General features: G+C 38.7%; 1 protein-coding gene across 8 annotated transcripts in view; it reads right to left on the bottom strand.

Moving 5' to 3' along the window:
* USP47 (ubiquitin specific peptidase 47) overlaps positions 1–23,484 on the bottom strand; it is a 50,287-nt gene that overhangs the window by 4,443 nt on the left and 22,360 nt on the right. For 7 of the 8 annotated variants that reach the window (XM_088175505.1, XM_088175508.1, XM_088175504.1 and 4 more), the window contains 19 exons: positions 22,946–23,091; positions 22,071–22,150; positions 21,149–21,298; positions 15,123–15,218; positions 14,880–15,032; positions 13,516–13,683; positions 11,636–11,767; positions 10,985–11,061; positions 10,631–10,686; positions 9,992–10,104; positions 9,014–9,118; positions 7,789–7,996; positions 7,280–7,395; positions 6,250–6,369; positions 4,244–5,027; positions 2,411–2,586; positions 2,169–2,249; positions 1,037–1,152; positions 214–332 (listed from right to left, as the gene is read on the bottom strand). In XM_088175505.1, coding sequence (XP_088031631.1) covers positions 214–332; positions 1,037–1,152; positions 2,169–2,249; positions 2,411–2,586; positions 4,244–5,027; positions 6,250–6,369; positions 7,280–7,395; positions 7,789–7,996; positions 9,014–9,118; positions 9,992–10,104; positions 10,631–10,686; positions 10,985–11,061; positions 11,636–11,767; positions 13,516–13,683; positions 14,880–15,032; positions 15,123–15,218; positions 21,149–21,298; positions 22,071–22,150; positions 22,946–23,091 — 2,996 coding nt within the window. The remainder of the gene's footprint in view (positions 1–213; positions 333–1,036; positions 1,153–2,168; positions 2,250–2,410; positions 2,587–4,243; positions 5,028–6,249; positions 6,370–7,279; positions 7,396–7,788; positions 7,997–9,013; positions 9,119–9,991; positions 10,105–10,630; positions 10,687–10,984; positions 11,062–11,635; positions 11,768–13,515; positions 13,684–14,879; positions 15,033–15,122; positions 15,219–21,148; positions 21,299–22,070; positions 22,151–22,945; positions 23,092–23,484) is intronic. The other variant, XM_088175507.1, reaches the window with a different exon arrangement.

The following is a 23,484-nucleotide window of genomic DNA, read 5'->3' as shown; positions in this document are numbered from 1 at the left end:
AATTTCAGAAACATTCTGCTCTCTAATATTTGATTCCAAAATTGTTTTGATGAACTAAGTTTCTGTTCCAAATTCCTTCATGACAGAAGTGTTTTCTCATTCCTGTCTGAAAACTACTAAAAGACTGAACTGCTGTGCCAACTTAAATTATACAGATGTGTAATGTATCTGCACCTAGTCATCACCAATACTAATTAAAAAATAAATCATTACCATCAAGTATTTCTAAGAAGACCTCCCAGTTGCTGGAAATATTGATATCTTCTTCATAGATATGATAATCCAGAAATACAGTGCCTGGATTCTTCCAGGTTTTCTTTCGTAGGCGAAACCTAGAAACACATCACAAAAACCCCCACTGAGTTTTATCTGCACATGAACACTTAGCACTGGCAGAGATCAAAACTGAGTGTTTTCTGACAAAACTGAAATACTCCAACTCATTGATTCAAGGCTTGATGAAGTTTAACAGGAACAAGTTTCATGTTCTGAAACAGTCCTGACAGCAGGGTGTCACTGCTGGCTCAGTGCTGAACCATTCATAAGCACAAGGGAAACAAGTCTGTATTCCACTTGGTCAATGCAGGAAATATGTAGGGATTTAAGGGAAGAAAACAGTTTCCTAATTGGGGATTACCCAATTATGGCAGCGGGCAGACAGCCCAGACCAGTGCTGTGCACACAGGATGATGCTGCACAAGCAGTTTGCCGCAGTGATCTGTGCTGGGCTTGCATGTAGAGAGCAGGTGGCTTTTCTAAGAGTTGATTTACCTAATGTTTGCCTTTCTGAAGGAAATCATCAATAGAGAGATCTAAAGCTGCAGACATGTTGCACACAGGCAATTCCATGGAAATATTATCCCCTATAGAATTCATTCTGCATGAGTTGAAAGCCAAGAATTGCTGAATTAGTGTTTGTATTGACAAACTGATTCAAAGACCACAGCAATTTCTCTTTCTTTCATTGCTTTCTTTCTCCACAAGAGGAAGGAAATCCCCAAATACATATTTTAAAATGATATTTAATTAAGTTTACCTGTCAATTGTCAGGTCTAGGCCACATTGTTCTCGAAGCTGAGGAAGCAGCTCCTCTTTGGACTGTCGGACAGTCATTCCTTTAGCAAAAACTGCATCTAGAAGAAACTTGCATGGCTGTGAACATAAACAGAAAGAGATTAAAGACAGAATTATTTTGAACACAAACCTCTGTTTTTACTCTGTTTATGCTTTGTGACCAGTCCCATCCACCTGGGAACAAGATCAGTAGAAGGTTTCTCATTAACAAAATGGACAATGAATTCACTAAAATGGGGTGTAACTAATTTTTGTAGCACAGCCCTTTGGCAGGGCACTCCAATCCTCTGACTGCCTGTGCTGGGCTGCTAACTGCTACCATTACATTCACAATCCACACAATGGCAAAGGAGCTTTCCAATTAAATAAGCCACATCATCATAAAAATGCCACTTTCTTGGCTTTCATGGATCAGACACAACTCCATAACTACATGGAAATTGCTTTTAAATTTATCTTATTCCCTGTTTTAGCAGTTCAGCTTAATCTCTTATCCATTACTAATACATATTCTACAGTTTTGTCCAAAAAATAAAATAAAAGTCAACTTCCAAAGACTGCAATCTATCCAGTTTACAGTCTATATACCCACTTCTGTATTTTTCATGTCCCAGAAGATGTAACAAGCTTATGAGCTGCTTTACTGCACCAGAGGCATTTCTGTTTCAGGCTTGCCTTATGCAGAGGGGCCCATTACCCAGATAACCCCCCTGACAAGCACAATCTGCAGCACATGAATGGGATGAATTAGATCAGTTCAGCATCACTGAAAACCACAGCCACGAGCAAACACAGTTTCTTCTGTGGAGAGAATGCTACGTGACTGTCATGCATTTAAGGGAAACAAAGAAACAATTCACTTGTCCTCCATTTACACTACAGAAATAAAGACACTTGAGAGACAGTGTAAATCACATTCCAATTGCCTATTTGGAAAAGAAATCATCTCAAACTCCCTTTCTAAATCCAGGAAAACTTGCAGAGAAATGCAAAGAAAAGGAGTTTCATTTTATCCCAAGATTTCAAAGCAAAACCTTGGCCAAGGCACATATTAATATTTTCATGAATCAGTCTTGAAACATTCAATGCCTTACCTCAGGCTCATTTACCAAGAGTTGATAGACTTTAACTCTGTATTCACCCTTTTTAAGGGCTCTCCCAAGTCTAATAGTTATCTAGAATGCAAAAGGAATATCTGTTAGAACTGCTATCAAAATCAGGATTGTATTTTGTAACACGCTACCAAGACCGAAATAATTATTTCACTTGCTGTAAATTAACTTTATCTATATTGTACCAGTACACTTTCAATGATCCAAAATAACTTCTAAACAACCTTATTGTCATCAGAAAATGATGAAAGGGTCTCATTCAGCCGAACACTCTCAAACTCTTGATTGCTGGCATAGACTCTAAAGACTTTGAAGTGAGAAGATGGAACTCCAACAAAAGGCTCCAAGTGTTGCTTGAAGGCAGACAGTGTAATTCTCTTATCAACATGCACCATCAGCCCTAAGCAAAAATAAAAATAAAAATGGTATGAAAAAGCACTTTCACATACAATTTCCATATATTCAGAGTTAGCACTTAACAAAACAGTACTGAAAAGGCAGAATGATGGTTACTGCTACATGCACATTTTATCTATGTTATGTTAAAGGTTATGTAATCATAACCTTTAAAAGCTCTGCTGTATTTTAAGTGTTTATGGGTAGATATTTCTGGAGGACAGGCAGTTCCAATGCCCTTGTTTGCATTCAGTGACACAGCACAGCAGAGCAGTACCTGTCTGTTCAGAAAGAAAACAAACTGAATTCCATGGAGCAATTGCAGATAATTCTCCTACAGCTTTCCCTGCTGTACAGGGAAATCATCCTACAGCTTCCCCTCAATGGAGAGGGAATTGTCTCGGTGTTGGCACTGGCCAGGCACAGGTCACCCAACCACTTCTATTTTTCTTCCTGGCTTTCAGCACTGAAAAGGTTAATTCCATGCTCTGGAAGGCCACAAGGTATCAAGACAAACTCAAATCCAGATTAAGGGGCTTTTTCATGCAATAATGTTGTAATTAAGGAAAAACTGTAGTAACATGAAATTCTGGAAAGTAAAGGGAATAATTTATCTTTAGAAACTGTGTTTCTTAATACATGTAATTTGTACTACACTACAAACTATGTTGTGATTATAGAACATCATGACACTCTAGAATAAACTATTCAGAATACTGAAGTGAACAAATAAATTATTTGAATTATACTAAGAATAAATAAAAGCTTTCCCCTCAGGACAGTCGTTTACACAGTGTACTATGGTAACATCAAAATTACTGCAAACAAGTAATTCCTGAATCCAACTAGACCTACCAAAACAAACGGGGAAAAATTAAAGCAGTTCAGAGTTAGGCCCCAAAAAAGACCATTCCAAGCCAAAGGAGTAATTTTATCAAAGCTTTAGTAGATGCAAATCAATTTTTCTGTGAGAAATTCTTCTTTATCTATTACTATTACAAACAGAGTTTCTGGATTGACATGAAGGCCTTTGCCTTTCAAAATATTTATCTTGCATCCTGCTATTATTTAATTATTATTCTATTAGTTATAAAGCACATGCAGGTATGTAGCATTAACGAAATTATTTATTTTTATGACAATTCTATACCACTTAGGCTCTTATACTGAACTTGTTTCGACACTTTCATGTCAGTCATATGCCTCACTGTACCCACTGTATTTCAGTTAGTGAATGGTCAATATCAAGTAAATTTGAATTTTCTTTACAGTCAAATGACTAGGTTTGTTAGTCTCAATGGTTAACAGAAATATGCTCTTTTAACCACATCCAATAAGTGCATTCTGAAACAGGTGAATCATGAGCAGCAGATGCAGCTATGATCCTTTCACTGGAAGACAACACAGGTTGCTCTCCAGGGAACACTATCAATGAGCATAAGTAGATGTTCATTTTCTTGGAAACAAAAGAGCAAGACACTTTTCAAACATGTAATCACTTATTACAAGATGAAAATTAGGCAAGATTTTTGCTGAACAGCACATCCTGTCTGCACTTTCACTAGCTTTAATTTGACATTATAATCAAGTTTTTCAATACTGCCATTAGACTTAGGAAAACCCACAGAATTATTTTAAGGCACTTCAAAAAGAATACATACATTTTTGCCCTTCTCCTGAACCCTCCTCTGCAGTGTAGGGCTCTGATTTAAAGTACATATACTGTGCTTCTCCTCTGCTCTTGCCACTTTCATCATATTCACTGTCTGTTCCAGAATCCTCTTCTGCTGTGTCCCAGGTTTCCTTCTTGCCCTGGTTGGCTTTTGATCGCCTGCTGCTGGTGATGCTGTGAGAATCCAGCCCATTGGCCAGGGGGAGGGGGGCATTGTCCACGTTGCACAGAGTGTCACTGCTGTGGCTGGAGCTGAGGATGTCACTGTCCACGGAACTCGTGCTCCTGTCGTTATTGACGTCCGAGTCCGACCGCTCCTCCGACTGCAGGTTCTCCGGGTCAGAAATCTGAATCTGGTTGTCAAGTTCTCTGTTTTCTGCTGATGCTGAAGAGTCTATTTCATTTAAAGGTGACTCAATGTTTTCAAAATCACTGGCTTCTGTGCTTTTGCTGCTGTCTCCATTATCTCCCTCCTGCTGCTGCTGTTGCTGCAGGGATAAGCTTTTAAGTTTTTCAGTGCTTTCTTCCAAAATTGCCTCTACGGATTTCATATTGCCTACAGGTCCTTTTACTCTTTCACAAGGTTCCTCCAAGTTGCCCGCAGCCCCAGCAGACTTCTGATAAAGAGCCCTCCTGAGCTGAGAGCCAGGAGCTTGCTCTGGCAAGGAGACATAGAGCCTGATGGTGTTTGCATGGCGATCCAAAAGCCTCCACAGCTGAGAGTCTGTGTACGTCACATGGCGGTCCAGAGACTCGGAGCTTTCCACAAACACCTGAACAGGAAAGACGTGCTGTATCATGTAGTGTTATTTCAAATAAATGCAACAACAGCAAAGCCAGGGTAAGCACACGTGACAAATAAGGCTATTGAGAAATATCACCTTTATCAAAGTGTTAAAACACATGCTTAGAAAAAGATAGAGCGAGGAGTTTGTAATTATAATAATGATTTCACTTTTCCTTGTTTTCATAACCACGTGAAGACTGCAGTGAACTGTAAGCAGACTGACCAGCTACAGGAACACATTCAGAAGTGGATTCATCAATCACTCCATGTGCACCCTTCACCTGTGCACAGCACTGTTATGATAGCAATGAGCCCCATTACTGCAGCAGACTGTCTTTATTTTCTAGTACAGTGCCATAAGGAGGCTTTAAATGTATACATGTGCAAGCAATAGTGCAAATCAAATGTCTCTCTTCCCTTTGTCAAAGGGCACAAAACGCCTCTAAATAACTGAATAACAACTCAGTGCCACTGTTTTGCTCGGCTGTGAGCCATCAAAGCCTTCCTTACTCTTTCTTCATCAAGAAGATTTAATACTGAGCTTCAACTTCAGAGACAGAGGATGTGCAAAATGTACTAAAAGATGTGCTATTTCTACTGTAGTAAAAAAGGGCAATGTATGCATTTAAAATGTTAGTTATTTGAGTACTAAGGTACTCTTTTTCTGAATGCATTACACAATTATTATTGGAAATAAATATTAGAAGTCTTTTTTGAAAAAATAATGGAAATTGTCCAGGGGGAATCTTCATAGTGAAAACTACTGAATTTAAGATAGAAACCCACCAAAAACTTGCTTTTAGTTTTGATATATTTTTTTGAATAAGTTTAATACTCACAGCAGGTACAGTTGCTCAGGTGGCTTAGCAACACATCCAGACAGGCTTCATAGTAATACATCAATCTTTGCTCCCTAAGAATGCTTGACTTTTAACAGTCTTCATCACAAGGCTGTTAAGCTCAGCATCATCTGAACCAGAGTAACAGCCAGATGTCTGATTCTCAATCCACTCTCTCCACACTTGGTTTCCTACATAGCCTGGAGTATTTATCAGCACCACTGCACTGGGCCCAGAAACCCCCCACACTACAGAGCAAAACATGTGACACTTAGCCAGTATCAACTCCACAGCTCTTCTATGCCTTTTACAACACAAGAGGCAAACACAAACCCAAGGAATGAAGGATTTAAAAGCCAGAGCATGTACCTTGTTGCTCCTAAAGAAGCCTTCAGCTTTCAGTGTTTTGCTGGACACGTTGAGCAGCCGCAGGTCATTGTAGCAGCGCTCCAACACCACCCTCATGGTCTCGGCAGGCAGGTGTGTGGCCTGCAACAGGACAGGGACATTACATGTGCATCACACACACCTTCCAAATGAAAAAAAGTGCTTCCTTTCTGGGATTGTTCACAGGGAAAACAGCAGGTTTGTTCATCAGCTTGGAAATTGCAAAAGAGAACACAGGGGGAGCCCCCCAAATCTGTTCAGTCCCAGTGCCTTTCTTCCACCCTTTAATATATAGCAAGTGTCAGTTTTTCCAAAAGGTCAGAGGCATAAAATGAGCTGGCTTTGCAGAGAGCTGGAAAATCATTTATGACAATGGTCCTATCTTTCATGTATGAACCAACTGAAAATTAAAAATATTCTCGAACAACAGGTTTTGCACAGTGTTCACTTAATTCTTAGACTGAACTCAAATTGCTGGAATAATATTTTATAACAAATATTATGGAGTTACATCAACCAGTGAATTATTTTACAAAGGAATGAGTAAATGCAATCTCTGTCTTCCAATGCAATGGAAGCAGTAATGTTCCTTGGTTTAAAGCCATGCAAAAATCAATTTACATCTTAGTAAAAAGTGGGTGCTGGGATGAAAAAAAGAGATTGTACAAGAAATGTGGACAACAGCTTTGGATGTTAGATGTCAAATGCTAAAGCTGACAGGGAAGTTACACTTTGATCCAGTTGCATGGTAACAGTTCACTAGTTCTGTCACCAGCTGGACTTTGAGTGAGGCTGTTACAGATATTAACTCTGGATGGAAGCAAGAAGCAGCCTACTGCTTTCAGGAGTGAACAAGTGGACAAACTCAACTGTGGCATCTAACTGTACCCTACTGGACAGGACTCACAGCATGAGTGAAGGGCTCTCATTTTAGGTATGCAAATTATGACACATTTCACAGTCACAACAAATGAAAACTCTTTAAGACAAGTCCTTAAGGACTGTAAATTACCTTTGAAATTAGCTGTTTAAACTCTGAAACTGTCTGGTTCAAATAGGCTCGCACACTTATTGGAGGAGCAACAGATTCAGTCTTCAGGTCAACTATGTGAACCTTTACCATGACCTCTGCAGGGAGGAGAAAAAAGCAAACAAAGTCACATATATACACAGAGAAAATTCATCAGGCAAAGAAAACACACGTATGCTCGTCTGATGCAATAATTAAGGGGTTGCATTAAACACAAACATTAAGAACTTGAAAAGCAGTCCAATTTCAGAATTACATTTTCTGATCAAATTTAATGCCAAAAAAGAAAAAAACCTTCCAGTTTGACAGATTTTAGTATACCTTAGACCTGCTTCAACTAGAAGCAAGTCAGCAGCATAGCACATAATGTAAAATGTAGGTTTTCTTCTTTCAACACCTCATACTGAAGCTGTTTTACAGCTCTGTGCTTGTGCCACCACACAATATAGACAAGGACAAACCAAAAGCATGTATGTAAGTGCATGTCTTACCCCCAGGTTTATAGCACTGGAAAATCTGGTCAGGCCTCCTCGTTTCCAGCAGTAAGTCGAACATGTATGTCGACTTGACCCCTCCGAGTAACAAACCCATGGGCGTGTCCTCCTCCCCTTCGTAGGAGCGCTCCAGGTAGTCATGGAACTCATCGTACTTGACAAGGCGGCAGCAGTCCAAGGGAACAGCCTCCTCCAAATCCATCAGCTGCAACGGGCACACACACAGCCCCCAGCATCAGTAACACCCTCAGCTGTGAGCTCTGTGCTAACCTGCAAGCTACAGATACCTCACTGTGTGCTCTGGATGTGTGCACATCCAGGAACACCCCCGAATGCACAACCATCAATTCGGGTTTAGAAAACACACTGTAGATATTTTATACTCATGCAATATATAGACATGTTTCCAAAATCACATAGAAGCCTGCATGAAAATGCAGAAGAGAGGGAATTTTGAAAAGTATGGACACAGGCACATGAAGACAGGTCCTAGAAGTATCCTCAGAGGAATAGAGTGCCTAGCACTTATACCAGATGGCATCTTAGAGGTCTGAGAGAGTCACATCCACTAATTATTACTCTCAGTGCATCTCAAAGAGATGTTAGCACATCCCAAATCTCTAAGTGCCTTGCTGGTCCTCTCCCAGCCGAAAACACATATGGCAAGAACCAAAGAGCAGAAGAGGTGAGCAAGAATTGATGTCCTCAGCTCCCACCTGTTTGTGGGAGGCAGAGATAACAGATGCCTTGCTGCTCACTTCTGTTACTGAATTAGCTGCCCAGGAAGATTCTCAAGAACTCTGTTATTACATATCTAATACAAGGTTTTTACTGCCACATAAATGAAAGTGTTCAGAATTCTCTCAATTTCTGAGGCCATGGTGGGTCTAACAGCAGCTCTCATTGTCTGATTTTAAAATAAGGGTATGCCAGTCAATACTGCCTTTTATAAGGGCAGGCTGCATCACTCCAATTACCTGATGGCTACTGGCAGAAAACTTAGGCAACAATGGCAAACTAGAACACCCTTAAAAAGAACCAGAACAAAAAAATGCCATCATACAGAACTTCTCAAGAACCAGCCCCTAAAACCAACCCCCCAAAAAACCCCACAGCCAAGCCCTCTCAAACACTCCCACAGTATTACAAATTTAAAATCTGAAGACACACGGCAGAAAACACTACATCTAACAATTTAATTATCCTGTTATGCATGGCATACCTTGTAAGCTATTTCCACAGCTTCCTTCAGTGTTCTGTCCTTATGAACTTCCAATTTGTTCTCCATCATTATTTGCTTTGTAGGATGCATGCAAAATAATTTAATCTATGAAATACAAAAGGAAGAAAAATGATCATGAAGGCATTTTCAAATGTCTTTGCTTTTAAGTTGCAAACCCCATATTCAAGCCATCTAATATGAAATAAACCTTCAGCTCTGCTTCAGCTGTGGGACAGTTTCCTCCCAGCTGTTACACGGCTGCAGACAGAAAATGTGAAAGGCACACGAGGTAAATGTGTGTATCTGAATCTTTCTCCCAGCTAGGGTACACCTTCTATAACCACACTGTCTTGTAGCCACAGGCAGTGAGCAAATGCTCCAAAGCAAAATGCACATAAGAACAATGAATGTGAAATTCCTTTTTCACACAAAGTTACACATTTTGCAATGAGAGAACTTCCTCATGAAACAATCACTTGATTCACAGATAAAGCAGCTGACTGCCATGCTTTAAGGCACTGAGGTCCCATTTTGTTTGTTACTATTGACTCCAGAGCTGGAAAAAATTCTGCTCTTTCTGCCAAGTGACTATTTAGAATTAGTTTAAGAAACAACATTGCACAAAGTCAAGGATCCCAATATGAAAAGATTTAACTGTACAAAACACCTAATATGCAGCATTACACATTCTTTAGAAGTAATTTTGTTGAGAAAAAGTGATGCCAGATTAACTAATTTTGTTTTGCTTTTAATATCAATTCAAATCCACACGCAATACATGAATTCAACAAAAATGTCTGGTGAATCCCTCGCCTGCACTATGTACAGGTTTCCAACAGGTGTGCAATTCATTTAAAAGAATTGTTAGTGCAAACATTTTTCACAAAGGAGTCCTTGTATTGTAGAAAACCCACTGTTTACTGTAGAAACATTTCCCAGTAGCAATGTATTGTTACTCGGTCCAGCAGAAATTCTTACCTTGCACGTGTTGCGTTCAATCTCACGCTGCCTCTTTTCTTGTTCTTCTAATTCTCTCTCTTTCTGTACCAATTGTTTAATGTGCTCTGGATATTCATGTGCCTCAAGAAACTCTACCAGTAAAAATAAAGCAATAGTTTAAATAAATAGAGTTTTTCTGCAGCAGGCAACCCTTTAGGCACTACAGGTATATTTGAGTTACCTTTCTTCCCTTTTCACCCCTTTTTTCCACACAAATTTCCCACTATACCATGCCCTGTTCTCTTTGTCATTATTTAAATTAAACTGAAGTCAGCCTCTTATTCCCCTTACTTATGCTACCAGCAACACAAGAAAGTGACAGTAGCAGAAGATTCCAGTATCAGTATGGAAAGCTTTGCTGTCTGCAGTAAAGAAATACACTAAAGCTGATGACTGCATTGATTGTTTTTACAATAAATGCAAATACTCTTCTAGAAGGGGAATTAATTGATAGTAAGAGTCTCAAGATATCATCTATATTGTGATAAAATAAATACTGCACTTCATGCAGATTAGTGTGCTTTATGACACTGTTTCATACCAAGAAACAAAACCACAACATGCAACACTTAAGTTTAAAAAACCCCCAACTTTTGCAAATACAGCTGTCTAACTTACTTGCATTTCTTGTTGGATCTTTCAGTCTGTATATCAGCATGTAAGCATTTGTGGAGCTGGGGGATGAGAAGAGACAGCTGAATTTATCACTCTGGAGACAATATTGCTCTGGTTTCTTTATCTTTCAGTAAGAAGCTATGCCATATCTAAGTAATACACTAACCAAGAAGGATTTTCAAAAATAAGTATCACATTATTTTAATGATCTGAAACAGCAGTCAGGGTAGTTCTTACAACTACCTGAAGCATCTGCTATTAATTTTAAAGTAACATGTTAGGCCATGCACCGTGGCCATTCATTTGATTACACTAAAACACTACTAGAAAGAAAAGTAACATTATAGTACTACTAACCTAGCAAAAGCACTGGAATAATAGCCTCTGCTTCCAGAAGATCCTCCATATGTTTTCTTAATATCTTCCTGAGTTATCTAACAGAAAATCAATGTAATGATTATTTGAGAAACTTGTGATTTGCTTCTCCGTTTCACAATGAATACAAACATACTTTTTTAGTTTTCAAAGCAGGAAGTTCTTGGAGAAAAAGAGCCAGGTTCCTGATTGCAATAGTACCTATGGATGATAGCTGGGACACCTCCATCAGCTGCACAGCTTGGGCTGTAACAGACCTACAAACACTTTTCTAAGAAGTGTTCTTTACATGTACAGAAGGCAAAATTCTACATCCAGCCTGGCCTGTACATGAATAAAGGTTTCTTTAGGAACCATCCCACCCTCACTGCCAAGGACAAAGACTCCTTTCCCCACCCCACAAAAATACATAGACAAATAAATAAAAAATCTTCAAACCCCTAGAAGTCAGTTAAGCTAATGAGTGGAATGTATGCATATGGCAGGACATCAGGATGAGAGGATGAAATCAAGGCAATACCTGAAATACATATAATGAAGCTGGTTTTATGGGCAGCTGAGTGGAAAACCACAAAACAGAAACTTATCAGTCCATTTATGAGTAGAAAACATAACTAAAAATACTATTTTTACCTTGCTAACATGCTGATCATTAAAGCTGTACCACTGATCATCACTAAAAGATTTTATACAGGCATAATAATGGCCACCAGCAGCACTTCCAGAATGAACCATGACAGAAAAGAGCTCATACAGTAAAGAACTCTGTGGAGAGAAGAAAAAGGTGTTATATGCATCCAGTGAAAAAAAGCTAAGCAAATGGTAATTTAAGAAAGTTGCAAAACAAGGACACAAACTCGGGTATGTAAATAGTTGGATGCAAAGAGTGGATTTGTGTAATAGAAATTAATTAATGCAACAGGAACTGAACAAAACCAGAGCTCTGCTATGCTGAACTTTACAAAGGAGTTTGCAGCTACAAAGCTGAGCTCTATTTGCTGTCATCCATCTCTACACTTGCTGTGATACACTTTTTTTGTCATAGAGAAATGGATGGAAACACAGGGCACTAAGCACATGCCTTCAGTGTTGCATCTAAACTACAAAATAAAACTGAACCATACTGACTCACAAGCGTTACAAGGATATTTTTAGACTATGTAGAACAAATGCTGAGAACATACAGTCCATCTCACATCCACTACTAAGATATCCAAACCAAAAAGCTTGGCTTGACAGCTTGTTTGCCTTGAGAACAAGTAGTATGAAATAACTGGCCAAAGCTACTGTCAATACTTGGACATCCCACTTGCATTACAGACACATTAAAATATTCTGGTCCTGCTCCAGTCAAGTGACTGGAATTCATTTTTTCATCATTTCCAACTAAGACTGACAATATTCAGAACATACACCAAAAACCCCTCTCAAATAGTTCAAGGTAACTACAAACAGGGCCAGACGTGGAGATTAACCTGCAAGTCAGCCTTTAAAACTGAAAGTTCAAAAAAGAAGTACCAGCTGAAGCCAAGCAGTGTCCTAACAAGGCTGGAGGGAAGCTACTGGCCTAATTTCACACGAGTTCACTGAACAATACATGAAGTACACATTGTAGACATTACCATAAAATTCCAGATTTGATGAAAACTCAACCAAGTTTATCAGTGATCTCTACCAACCTTGATGTCCCAGGTAGGATGGCTGCTGTCCTGGACTGACTTGCTATTTAATCCCTTTACATTGAGAGGACTGAAGGAATATTTAACGTTTAGACCCTTGGCTTCACTCATATCACTGATCAAAAACTTCCCAATCTTCTCCTACTAATCTGCAAGATGCTTTAGCAGCTAAATCTGGTGGGCATTTGGCAGCTGGCCACAAGTAAAAACACTGCTCACAAGACAGGACAGCTGCTCACTTTGAGGGTCTGCTGCCAAAGAAAGTTGCTGGAAATTCTCAGCCTGACAAGCTGGGAAGACCTTTACTCCCAGGTGACCTCCAAATCAGTTGATTATTTCCTTTGTTGTAATGTCAATTTTTAAAAATTTCAATAAACTCACACACTCCCAACCTCTCAGCTCACCTCCAATGTCAGAATTAATCATATTTCTATAATTTACATTTGTGGTGGGTTGACCCTGGCCAAGAACAAAGGACCCCTCCAGCCAGTCAGTCACTACTCCCCTCAAATGGGCTGGTGGAGAAAATCGGAATAGCAAAAGTGGGAACACTCATGGATGGAGACAGTTTAATAAATAAAGGAAACACAAAAAAATTACTAGTGTAGTGATGCAAAGGCATTACTCAGCACCCACCCCCAGCAGACCAATGCCCAGCCAGCCTCTGAGCAACAGCAAGTTTGGAAAGCCCTCAGTTTTTCCTGCTGAGCATGGTGGTGCACAGCAGGGAATCTGGCATGGAATATCCTGGTGGTGAATCCAGGTCAGTCTTGCCAGCTGTGTCCTTCCTCCCAGCCTCCTGCCCACCCTTCTCACACCCCAGTGTTATCATACCTTCTCACTGCCAGCTTTAGAGATCCTCTCTGCTGCACTATTGCTTTCAAGGCAGATTCCTTCATCAACTCCATCATCATTAGAAAAATCATTGCTCATCTGATCACTGTGACAACTGCCTTCGTTTTCAGCTCCGCTATCAGTGCAACTCTCGGTCTGAGGAGACTTCTTAAAAATAAGACATACACATTAATATTATACAACATTAAAAGTTACATGGAACTAGAAATAACAGTTTGTGAAATTAAAAAATCCACTCTATGAAGCAATTAAATTCCTCAAAAACTAGAGACCTCTGCAATTCAGCACCAAGAACAGACTTGTTTCTGTTGTGTCTTCAGTCCACTTCTTCAGTATTCCTGGGCTCTGTGTGCAACTGAAGGGTAATTAGCAGCTTTCAGACTTGGCAAGGTTTTATTTGTTACCAGCCTGTTCCATGCACTAGCTATCCCAATCAATACCTCCAAGTCTGATACCAAGCAACAAATCTGTTGTGACATGGCCCTGTTTAGTCAGAACTGACTGAAAATATTTTCAGTCACAATCAAAGACTTTTTTTTCCATTTCAACTCACTGGACCGAGCCCAGGTATTACAGTAAGACTGATTAGTGTTCTGTTAGCTTAACAGCACGGTGTCACCAACACTGTGAATGCAGCCCACAGTATATTCATCTCTCACCTGATCCTCTTGCCTCTGGATAATGGTTTTGATTTTCTGACAATTGTTAATTTTATCTGAGTTCTATTCTCCCAGATCAATCTTCGTTGTCATTCATGCTCTGTGCCTAGAGACACTTGGAGAGGTGTAGACAATCAAATTGTCTACATGGCATCCTTCCTAAGACAAGGGTTTGCAGAGAGCCAGAAAAGCCTCTCCATATGCACATCCAGGCAGTATTTCTCTGATACCAGTGCAAGCCAGCAAATATTTTCAGGAACGAAATGAGAGGAATTACTTTGGTCTTCAATGCAAAAAGCACAGTAAATTCACCTCTTATGACCAACACGATTCAGACACAAGTTTCAGATAAATCTTCCATTCTGGAATTGCAGTATATATTTAGGAGCCCTGAGACTCTTGTCTTAAAATCTGTCGAGTGAAGATGTAAGAAATCTGAAACAGCTTCTTTATGGAAGCAGGAACCCCAACTACAGAGAACACGTTTTGTTTGCAATATTAAAAAAAAAAAAAATCCACGTGGACAGATTTAAAATCTTCAAATTATAGCATTAGCATGGCTAAAGAACATTTTATGTAGACAAATAATGTTGTTAAAATGGGTTTATAAGACTGGAATTTTGGTTTTCTTGAAGAGAAACTTGAAGGAAGTTAAATGCTTTTCTCTGAAACCAAATACTTTACCTCATCTTCAACGTCAATAAAGACACTCATGTCCAACTCCTCTGGAAAAGTCATGCGATCATTGAGTTTAATTCTGTGCATTGTGGTGTAATCAAAGTCAAATCTCTTCAGCTGTAATGTCAGCAGGTATGGAAAGTGCAAGAACCGCAGACCCTAAATGAAACAAGGACAACATTATGCCCCTGTTAGCAGGATTGCTATTTATTAAAAGGAATTTTTGAAAATCATTTCACCAGTTTTTACCTTCCGTGCATCACATTTCTTCTTACATCGCTCACAAAAGTACTGATTTGGGCCATCGAGGATCTCAGGCTGAATGAAAGCATGCAGGGCTTCTTCCTAAGAATAAAAACATGTTACCCCATTTTTAAAAAGTGTTTACTATGCAGCTATACATTTACAATGAGATTGCAAACATAGACAAATACTTCATTTAAATCTACCACCAAAATTTGATTAAAAAACTTTGGTACAGACACAATATTCAGGTAAACATGACCAGAAATCAGCTTTTTTACCCAGCCCAAGGTAAACAGTAAATCCACAATTACTGCTAACTGTTTCTGCTTCAGTATTTTCAGTATTTGATGAATCTCAATTGTCTTTGGTTTAATAGTTACATTTACTCCTGTTACCTTGCACATCACATTTAGTCATGTCTGTAGAGTCATCTGCTGTGCAAATTAGCTTATTTTTAAACCCTGCCTTGTCATTGTTCTCCCAGAATTTTGAGAAAGTTCTTCTGCATTTCTAAAGGAGATTCTCTCAAGAGATCCAACCTGATATTTAGAGGGGGAAAGAGGAAGTGGCAGGAAAAAAAACGTTACTGGGTTTCTCATTGTCCTGCATGAACATAGTCCTGTTCTACCAAGGGTCTTAGGAAACTACATTTGAAGATCTTATTTTTAAGTGAAAGCTGGGGAAAGGACAGAGGGGAGAGTATTTGAGTTTTGCTCCCAAAGGAGTGAGAATCAGATATGGCCATCTCCTATAAAGACTCAAGTAGTTTCCTAGCTAAACCTCATGAGGTAACAAAGCAATAACTGGAATTTTGTCTTCTGATAGCTGCCTAGTTTGGGGTAGTTCAAAAAACCCCAAAAGTTCTGTTACTAATGCTTACACCTGGGACTTCAATGATTTCTACTTTGCTCCTCACTACAACAAAGAATATTCAAAATACAACCAAATTGATCATAATTCTTCTCCCTAACACAATTTGCAGCAATGACACTGCACATTAAGGTGCAAATACTTGAGAATAAACTTGTTCAAACAGAATTCACTACGAACATTGAGATGGGTTCATTGAAGAATTTTACCCAGAGGTTTTCCAGGTTAAAATCTATAACCCAATCAGCTTGCAAGCCAGAAGTCTGAGTAAGTAAGAAGGGGCTTAACTGGGCAGGGTAAACTCAGCAGTCCTAACATGGCTGACAAAGGAACTTAAGACTGGTATCTAAATTGTGGTGTTTGGCAAATCCCACTTTGGGAACAAACCAAGGATATGCCAAGTTCTTCACAAAAGCCCCCAGTTCTTCCCTTCTCTCTTTCCAAGAATGGAGGCAAGCAGCAAGAACAACAAAGCAAATATTTTACAAAAGCTCTATGGCAGCTCTAGGAGAAAGAATTTTTAAAAAAGGACTCTGTTCCAGGTGACAATTATTCACAAATGAAAGAGCTGCCAAACACCACAGAACAACCATACAGTGAAGGCAGTCATCTCAATTTCCCATTTCTGAGCCAGCCAGAAAGGCCTTTGAACAGCCCTGAAACCACAGCTCTTAGGCAGAGACTCTCCAGACATGTGAAAACCTTTTAGAGTCAGAAGTGAACTGCTGTCTATATCTTTATTTCCAAAATGCTACGGAGGCTGAGTTGCTGTTTATGCCAAGGCCACAGACAGCTAATGATTATGTACTGAAATGTAAGGAATCTCATTCTAAACTGTAAGAAAAAAGACTAAACAAGTTAGAACGTGCTTTAAAAGAAAGCAGAAGAACTGCATTGCTGTATTTTGACTATTATTCAGAACTATTTCAGGGAAAGCAAAAAATTAATGGCCAACACAGAAAACATGAATCAGAAAACATCATATAATGACATCATAATCACAGTGACAGAACCCTCCCTTGTGAGCTAAATGCCAATTAAGGCAAGAAAAATATATTTCAAGTGTAAGAAAAAAGTTGCAGCTCATGTATCAACATGAATATAAACGGAAATATATGAGGGATGGGACACAAGTGATTTATAATGCTTATGTAGACTTATGTGATGTGCAATTTAACAAGGGAACACCCTATAAATTTTTACATAAGGCAAGAAGTGATGATGCTTTGGACCCCTGAGAAGGCAATGAAGCATTATGACATCACTCCTGAGGTTTCACTGCTTACCACACACAGTGAGCCGTGCTCTGAAAGGCCTGATTGAAGCTCCTGGGACCTCCATAACTTTTGAGCTATATAAATAGCCATGTATTTTTCAATCCCTGGATAATGACCAGGCTGACTCTTTTGCCTCCTACACGATCTTTACACTGAGGTTAGTTCTGCTGATTAGGAGGTTTCTTAATCCAATTTCTATTCTAGTGCAGCTCACTGCTCTGAGTTTACTCAGCAAAAGCAGGGACAAAACTGCCAAGCTGCACAGCCTGTCACAGCACACAGCCCCTGCCCTGCAGTGCCACCAGAAGCCAGTGTCACCTTAGGAGTTACCTTCAAAGTGGCAGCTATTATCTACCCTTGGAGTTACTGAGCATTTCCAAATTCCCCTACACACATACTTCAAAACAAAGCATAAGTGATCAAGCTACAGATTAAGATGACAAAAGCTATTTAAACTTCCTTCTAGTTCAAAGAATCAAAAGAACAATACAGGCTGAAAGAAATTTCTGCAGATCATCTGATCCTAATCCCTTGCTCATATCAAGTCCAACTTAAAGCATGTTGCTCAGAGCCTTGTGCAGCCAAGTTCTGAGTGCATCCAGTTTTTAATACTCTGAGATTTCTATCACTTAGCACTACTAAAATGCTGTAACAGTTCAACCTAATTATTGTCTGGCTCAAGAGAGACAGTGCAGGGAACCTTCCCTCTATAAAAATGCATCATGATCTAGTCAGCAGTTTGACAGGTGCCATACTGCAAGCATTTGTACATGTGTACATTTGTAAAACCTCTGAACAGGAGCAGTAGGACCTTTATGAAAAGTTCCACAACAAATGGCATTTAGGCAAAACTGCTCTTGGAAAAAGCTAGAAACTAACTGCCATCTCAGGTTTTCAGAGCTCATCAGTTTCCCTGTGTTCAAAGAGAACGTTCAATGCAAAGTACAAGACCTTGTTTCTGATCTAGCTTTAAAAACAAAAAGGAATTATCACATCATCCATACTCTGCCTTCAACAGTCTGGCAAGGACACCACAAAGTAAGTTCACATAAAGTTCAAATTAATTTCTACCCTAAGAAGGACTACTTGTACACATACTTACACTCTCAAAAGAAAAGCTGTGGTACAAAAGATCTTGAAAACTAACAGCACTAAACAAAACACAACTGTATTTGCTACACATCCAGAATACTTGGATCATTATTAGTTTTTTTACAAATCAACTCTCACTGCGTATTCTAGTAACATAATTTCAGTATCACTGCTAGTTCCTAGTTGCATCTACCTTTCTCTCCACTCTTCATCTGGCAAAATATTTTCTTTTGACTGCAAAACATTTCAACTTATGCCTAGTGCTGTTAAATTCAGGCATCTATACAAAAGACACTAGTACCTACAAAAATCAGAATGTGAATTGTTACTCCTGTTTACCTCCCTGAAATAAGCCAAATGTTTTTGTGCCTAGATTTCTACTGACTTCAAGAAAAGCCTGATTCAGGGTTTTTTTGACACCATACCCTTGAACATTGCAGATTACATAAGTACTTTTTCAGATCCCATCTCGAGTTTCACACTGACAACATCTCCAGGCCCCAGAGCTGCCCCAGTGAGTTGGCAGCTATCCTATGTGGGGTTGGGGGATAGAGTGGGCAACCAGAAAAATTGCAAATGCAAACCTTAAGACCACACTGAAGAATTTCAGAATTAGGTTATAGTAGGAAATAAAGCAAGCATGACATTATCCTTCCCAGTTCTTCAATGTTCCCATGTATTAAGAAGTAATACACATATAAATAAATGCAACATTTCAAGTGTCTGCATTTCTTTGGTAGTACACAGTGTCAAACAGTGGGATAATGCCCTTTAAATTGCATTCTATAAATTACCCTTACTTGAGGCTCATCCATCCATTCTCTCATTTGAAAGTAATGGAAAATCACTTACCTCTAACTAGAGTTCTTTGAAGGTAGTATCCTCCTTAGATCCCCTATCTTGGGTTGTGTCGCCTGCTGCAAGTTCCCTCAGGAGCTGACTAGCAAGGTCTAAAAAGTTTTCCATTCCCTTCCATAAGCCCTATTAGCGCATGTGTGAAGGTTTTGATCTCTCAGACCCTTTTGCCTACACCTACTAAATCACATCTAATACAAATCTATGGATCAATGGAGGATACTACCTTCAGAGAATTCCATTTAGAAACAGGCGATTTTTCCCTTCTCCAAAAGCAAGTATCCTCCATATCTCCCCACTGCTGCAGACTACAGAACTAAAAATTACATCTGCTATCCATCGTACATATGCAGGGAGGAGAATCAACTGAATATAATCAGAGTAGGAATTGAAAAAGCTCAAAAATTGAAGCATCAATACAAGTTGCAACCATGTAAGTTTGTGTAACAAAAATCTTAAACTATTTTCCTCAATGTAGTAAACCCAGTAAATGTTGACTGAAAGGGAAAATATCAAATACTATTAAAAGTAATCTGATATTTAAGTCCTTATTAATTCAAATTTTATTTTTTTACAAATCGACAAAGTCTTTTTTTGTAGTATTGCACTACAGACTTGTCCACTAAGGAAAACAATTTTTCATCTGAGACACACGAACAATGCATTCTTAAATGCAGAATTAAACTATGTGAATTGAATAGTTTTCATTACTTTTAATAGATCAGAAAAATCTAATAATTGAATAAAAATTACAACAAATAAAATTTGGTTCAGGGAATACTGCTACTAGAAATTAGGGTTAAAAGGTGAAAAGGGAAGCCATCTGTATAAAACATCAATCTGTATTAAGACAGCTTCAATTAGCTGGATAGTTCCAGAAAATTTTAATGCAGTCTTAAAAAGAATTCAAAGGATGTTACTAAATTGAATCCTTTTTCCAAGATCAATGTCCCTCACCTTTACTGCTTCTCAAGACTGGTATTTAAAGTTTCAAAGTATGAAGTACTTTGAAGCTATGCTTCAGTTTAAATTTATTCTAACAATTCTTAACAGAATTACTGTTAAGAATTATGAACTGTTAGTGCTTTAAAAATCTTGCCAGCATACTAAATACAGAAGAAGAAATACTTAGCCTACAATAAACAAGCCAATTACACAAGTGTTTGTTTCAAACAACCTTTACTGAAAGAGTTGTTTCATTTATTCTTATTCTTTCTCACAACTCTATCCATAGTATACTGTGGAATTTCAGTTTGTAATTTTTTCAGGGGGATCGAAAAACTCAAACAAAAGAACTTCCACAGATTTACTAAGCAATAGTTATGCTTGCCAGCATCAGTAAAGCTGGAGCAAAAGAGACCACCAACACTGATGTAGAACAGGATTTTTGAATCATCATCAAATTGCTTATTAAAAGGATATGGTATTTAAGATGTGATCTTTAAAAAGCACAGCAACAACATGGCAATTAAAGTAAAAATTTTATGTCAATGTCCTCTTCTTTCACTAAGACTTTCAATTATGCTATGAAAATTTAGCAGATGTGCCAATAAAAAGAACCACCCAAATAAAACTTTGTGATCTCATAAAAATCTCTCAAATAAATGCTGAAGATTTTATCAGGAAGAAAATAATTGATTACTGCAGCGCTAAGGCAATCAAGTTGCATTTCCCCTCCCCTTATACATGCACCAGTAGGACTCATTGAAGGGTAAAAGAAAAAAAAACCAAACCAAAAAAATAAACTAAAAAGCCAAAAAAAAAAAAAAAAAAAGAAAAATCTTCTAGAACTTGCTAGCTGGTTCACTGCACAAAGACGAACACCCCAAGATGGAGTATCTAGGATGATACTTACCAGGGAACCAATTCTACCACTGGGGCATTATGTATTCTATGTGTGTATGGATGCACTATTAGGACCATAATAGTACACACCACGCTAGCAAAGGCCTGGCTGGAGCCATAGGGCCGGATGACCAGAGGGATATCCAGGTACGTGTCGATTCTCCAGCCTTCATAGCCACACTCCAGGCACCTCACATAGTCCTTCAGTTTGCCTTGGTACAGCTGGTTTATGAGATCAGCCTGAAACAAACACATTCACAACGGGGATTTTTTAAATAATGACCAATACTGTATTTCTTTAGTTTTACAAGAAAATACCTTTTTGTCAATTAAGTCTTAATTGCATGGCTACACCTTTAAAATCCCATTCCCCAGCAGAACATCCATCCCCTGATTTCTCATCTTCCCCTGCCCAAAGCACGTATCAAACGAGCTTCTCAAATCACGTTACATAAACCTACAGTTATGCCTTAAGTGGCTACAAAAGCATCAAACTGAAGTTCTAAAACTGATCTCACACACATTGTTAACAGACTGACCCTGCAGTCCTTTCCTGTGCCTCCAGAGACTACTTCCCAATTACTCCTATTTGCCAAAACTGCTAAGAAGGTGGCCATTTATCAGAATGTATCCTGTGCCATGAATATATTCCTAATTTTCTCCTGCATTAAGAAGGGGGAGCTTGAGGCCACAACAAAGCCTAATAAATACTGACAGCAAGGAAATTACTGTGGGAGTTACACAATCACTTTCTGTGTTTCAAATAAAGACTGAGTATCCAGAGTGCAGAATATTCCACTTTTAACTGGGAGAGGAAAACAGATGCAACACTCTTGAAAGTCATACATCACAGTAGCTTAACCATTGCATTGAACAAGAAAACTGGAAACTACCACAGATTTTCAGTAAGCTGGTATTTAAAATTTACTAAATGATTTTTACAATCCTTAAAAAACCCAACAAACAGCCACAATACTACTCCACCAAATGAAGACAATTTTTCCAAGCTTACCTGCTCCGTTTGCTTCCATTTCTGCTCCAAAGCATCAAACATGACCCTACAAAGTTCCTGCACATCATGCTGCTGCCACGCTGTTAGAAATTGAAACTATTATTAGTTAAAACAGAAGATGTTATTAGTCCCAATACTGACTGTAGCCTGAGAATGCTCCCTGAAAAACTAGTCATTAGTTTGTGCCTGCATTATTCACTACTGGGCCAGTGTTCAATTCCATAGGCAGCTGCCTCACAATCTAAGTCAGAAAAATAAGCAGCCAGCTTGCTCACAATGTTTATACATAAACAAGAACTGTGTACACAAGCAAAAATATATGAAAAATACAGAGCTGCTAACATACACTGGTATTAAACAAACTGCTGCTGATTTCTGTCCCACTTCATGCCAATTGCCCAAAACCCAACTTCCAACTCCTTATCATCATGTGATAATAGAAAAATCAACAGGTTATGGGGCAAAATTACACCATACAAATGTAAAAATGACAAACAAAGTGTTTGATTTGAAGTAAGACAATAATATGGGTAATTCTATAAATGTAACATGGGCATCTGACATCCATGATTCTAAACTGAAGTGAGTTTCCTATAAAGAGTTACTTTTTTAGAAACAACATGTGTAATGGAAATTTAATTACAAAAATTTAACGCTTATTCCTTTAACAGCCCAAAACTCACAGATACCACTTCTTTATCATCAGACACACCCCACAACAAAGTATCCACGTAGGCAATTTTGTTTCCATTGAAAAAGTTGTTTCTGTTAATTGCTCAGAATTATTCTGGTGTTCTCCCCCAGACCAGGCTCTTTAGCCCGTGCCAGCAGCAGCAGCTGAAGCAAATCAGAGCAGTTTAAGAGCTGCACGTTACCTTCACTGCTGTCCCATCCAAAACTCCGAGTGACATCTGTGGTTTCAATTGCCCTTTTTTTGCTGGTTTGCAGTAAAACAAACAGTCTTTGAAGCTGGTAGGGGATACTCCTCTCAGGATCCTCTTCAGATTCCTCAAATTCCCACCTATTTGCAACACAAAATATTTGACAAATAAAACTGCTTTGCAAACGTTAGTCAAAAAGGCATTAAATCAACATTTACTACATTTCAGGACTGCCATGTCACAGGTTAACTGCAGCTCTGTTTCTTGGCAGAAGTCAAATGCAATTGCTTTCCACTTCTGCAGTCAATGGCAATTATACTCTTCAAATGTATAAACATGAAAACAAATGAAAATTCTGAAGTCATTCATTGTACAGACATGAACTGCACTTAGCATCAAATTGAAGTTTGATGTTCTCAAGATTCTTCAAAAAGCTCATCCATGTCACAACCAGTGACTTATATTTTACTGCAAAGCTGAAGCTTTTAAGCAGTTCTAACTTAGCTTTTAAGCAGATATAATTTATAACTCTA

Source organism: Sturnus vulgaris, chromosome 18, assembly GCF_052056855.1.
Source record: "Sturnus vulgaris isolate bStuVul1 chromosome 18, bStuVul1.hap1, whole genome shotgun sequence".
NCBI lineage: Eukaryota > Metazoa > Chordata > Aves > Passeriformes > Sturnidae > Sturnus > Sturnus vulgaris.
The sequence above is the reverse complement of the archived record's forward strand: the minus strand, read 5'-3'. Positions and strand labels throughout refer to the sequence as shown.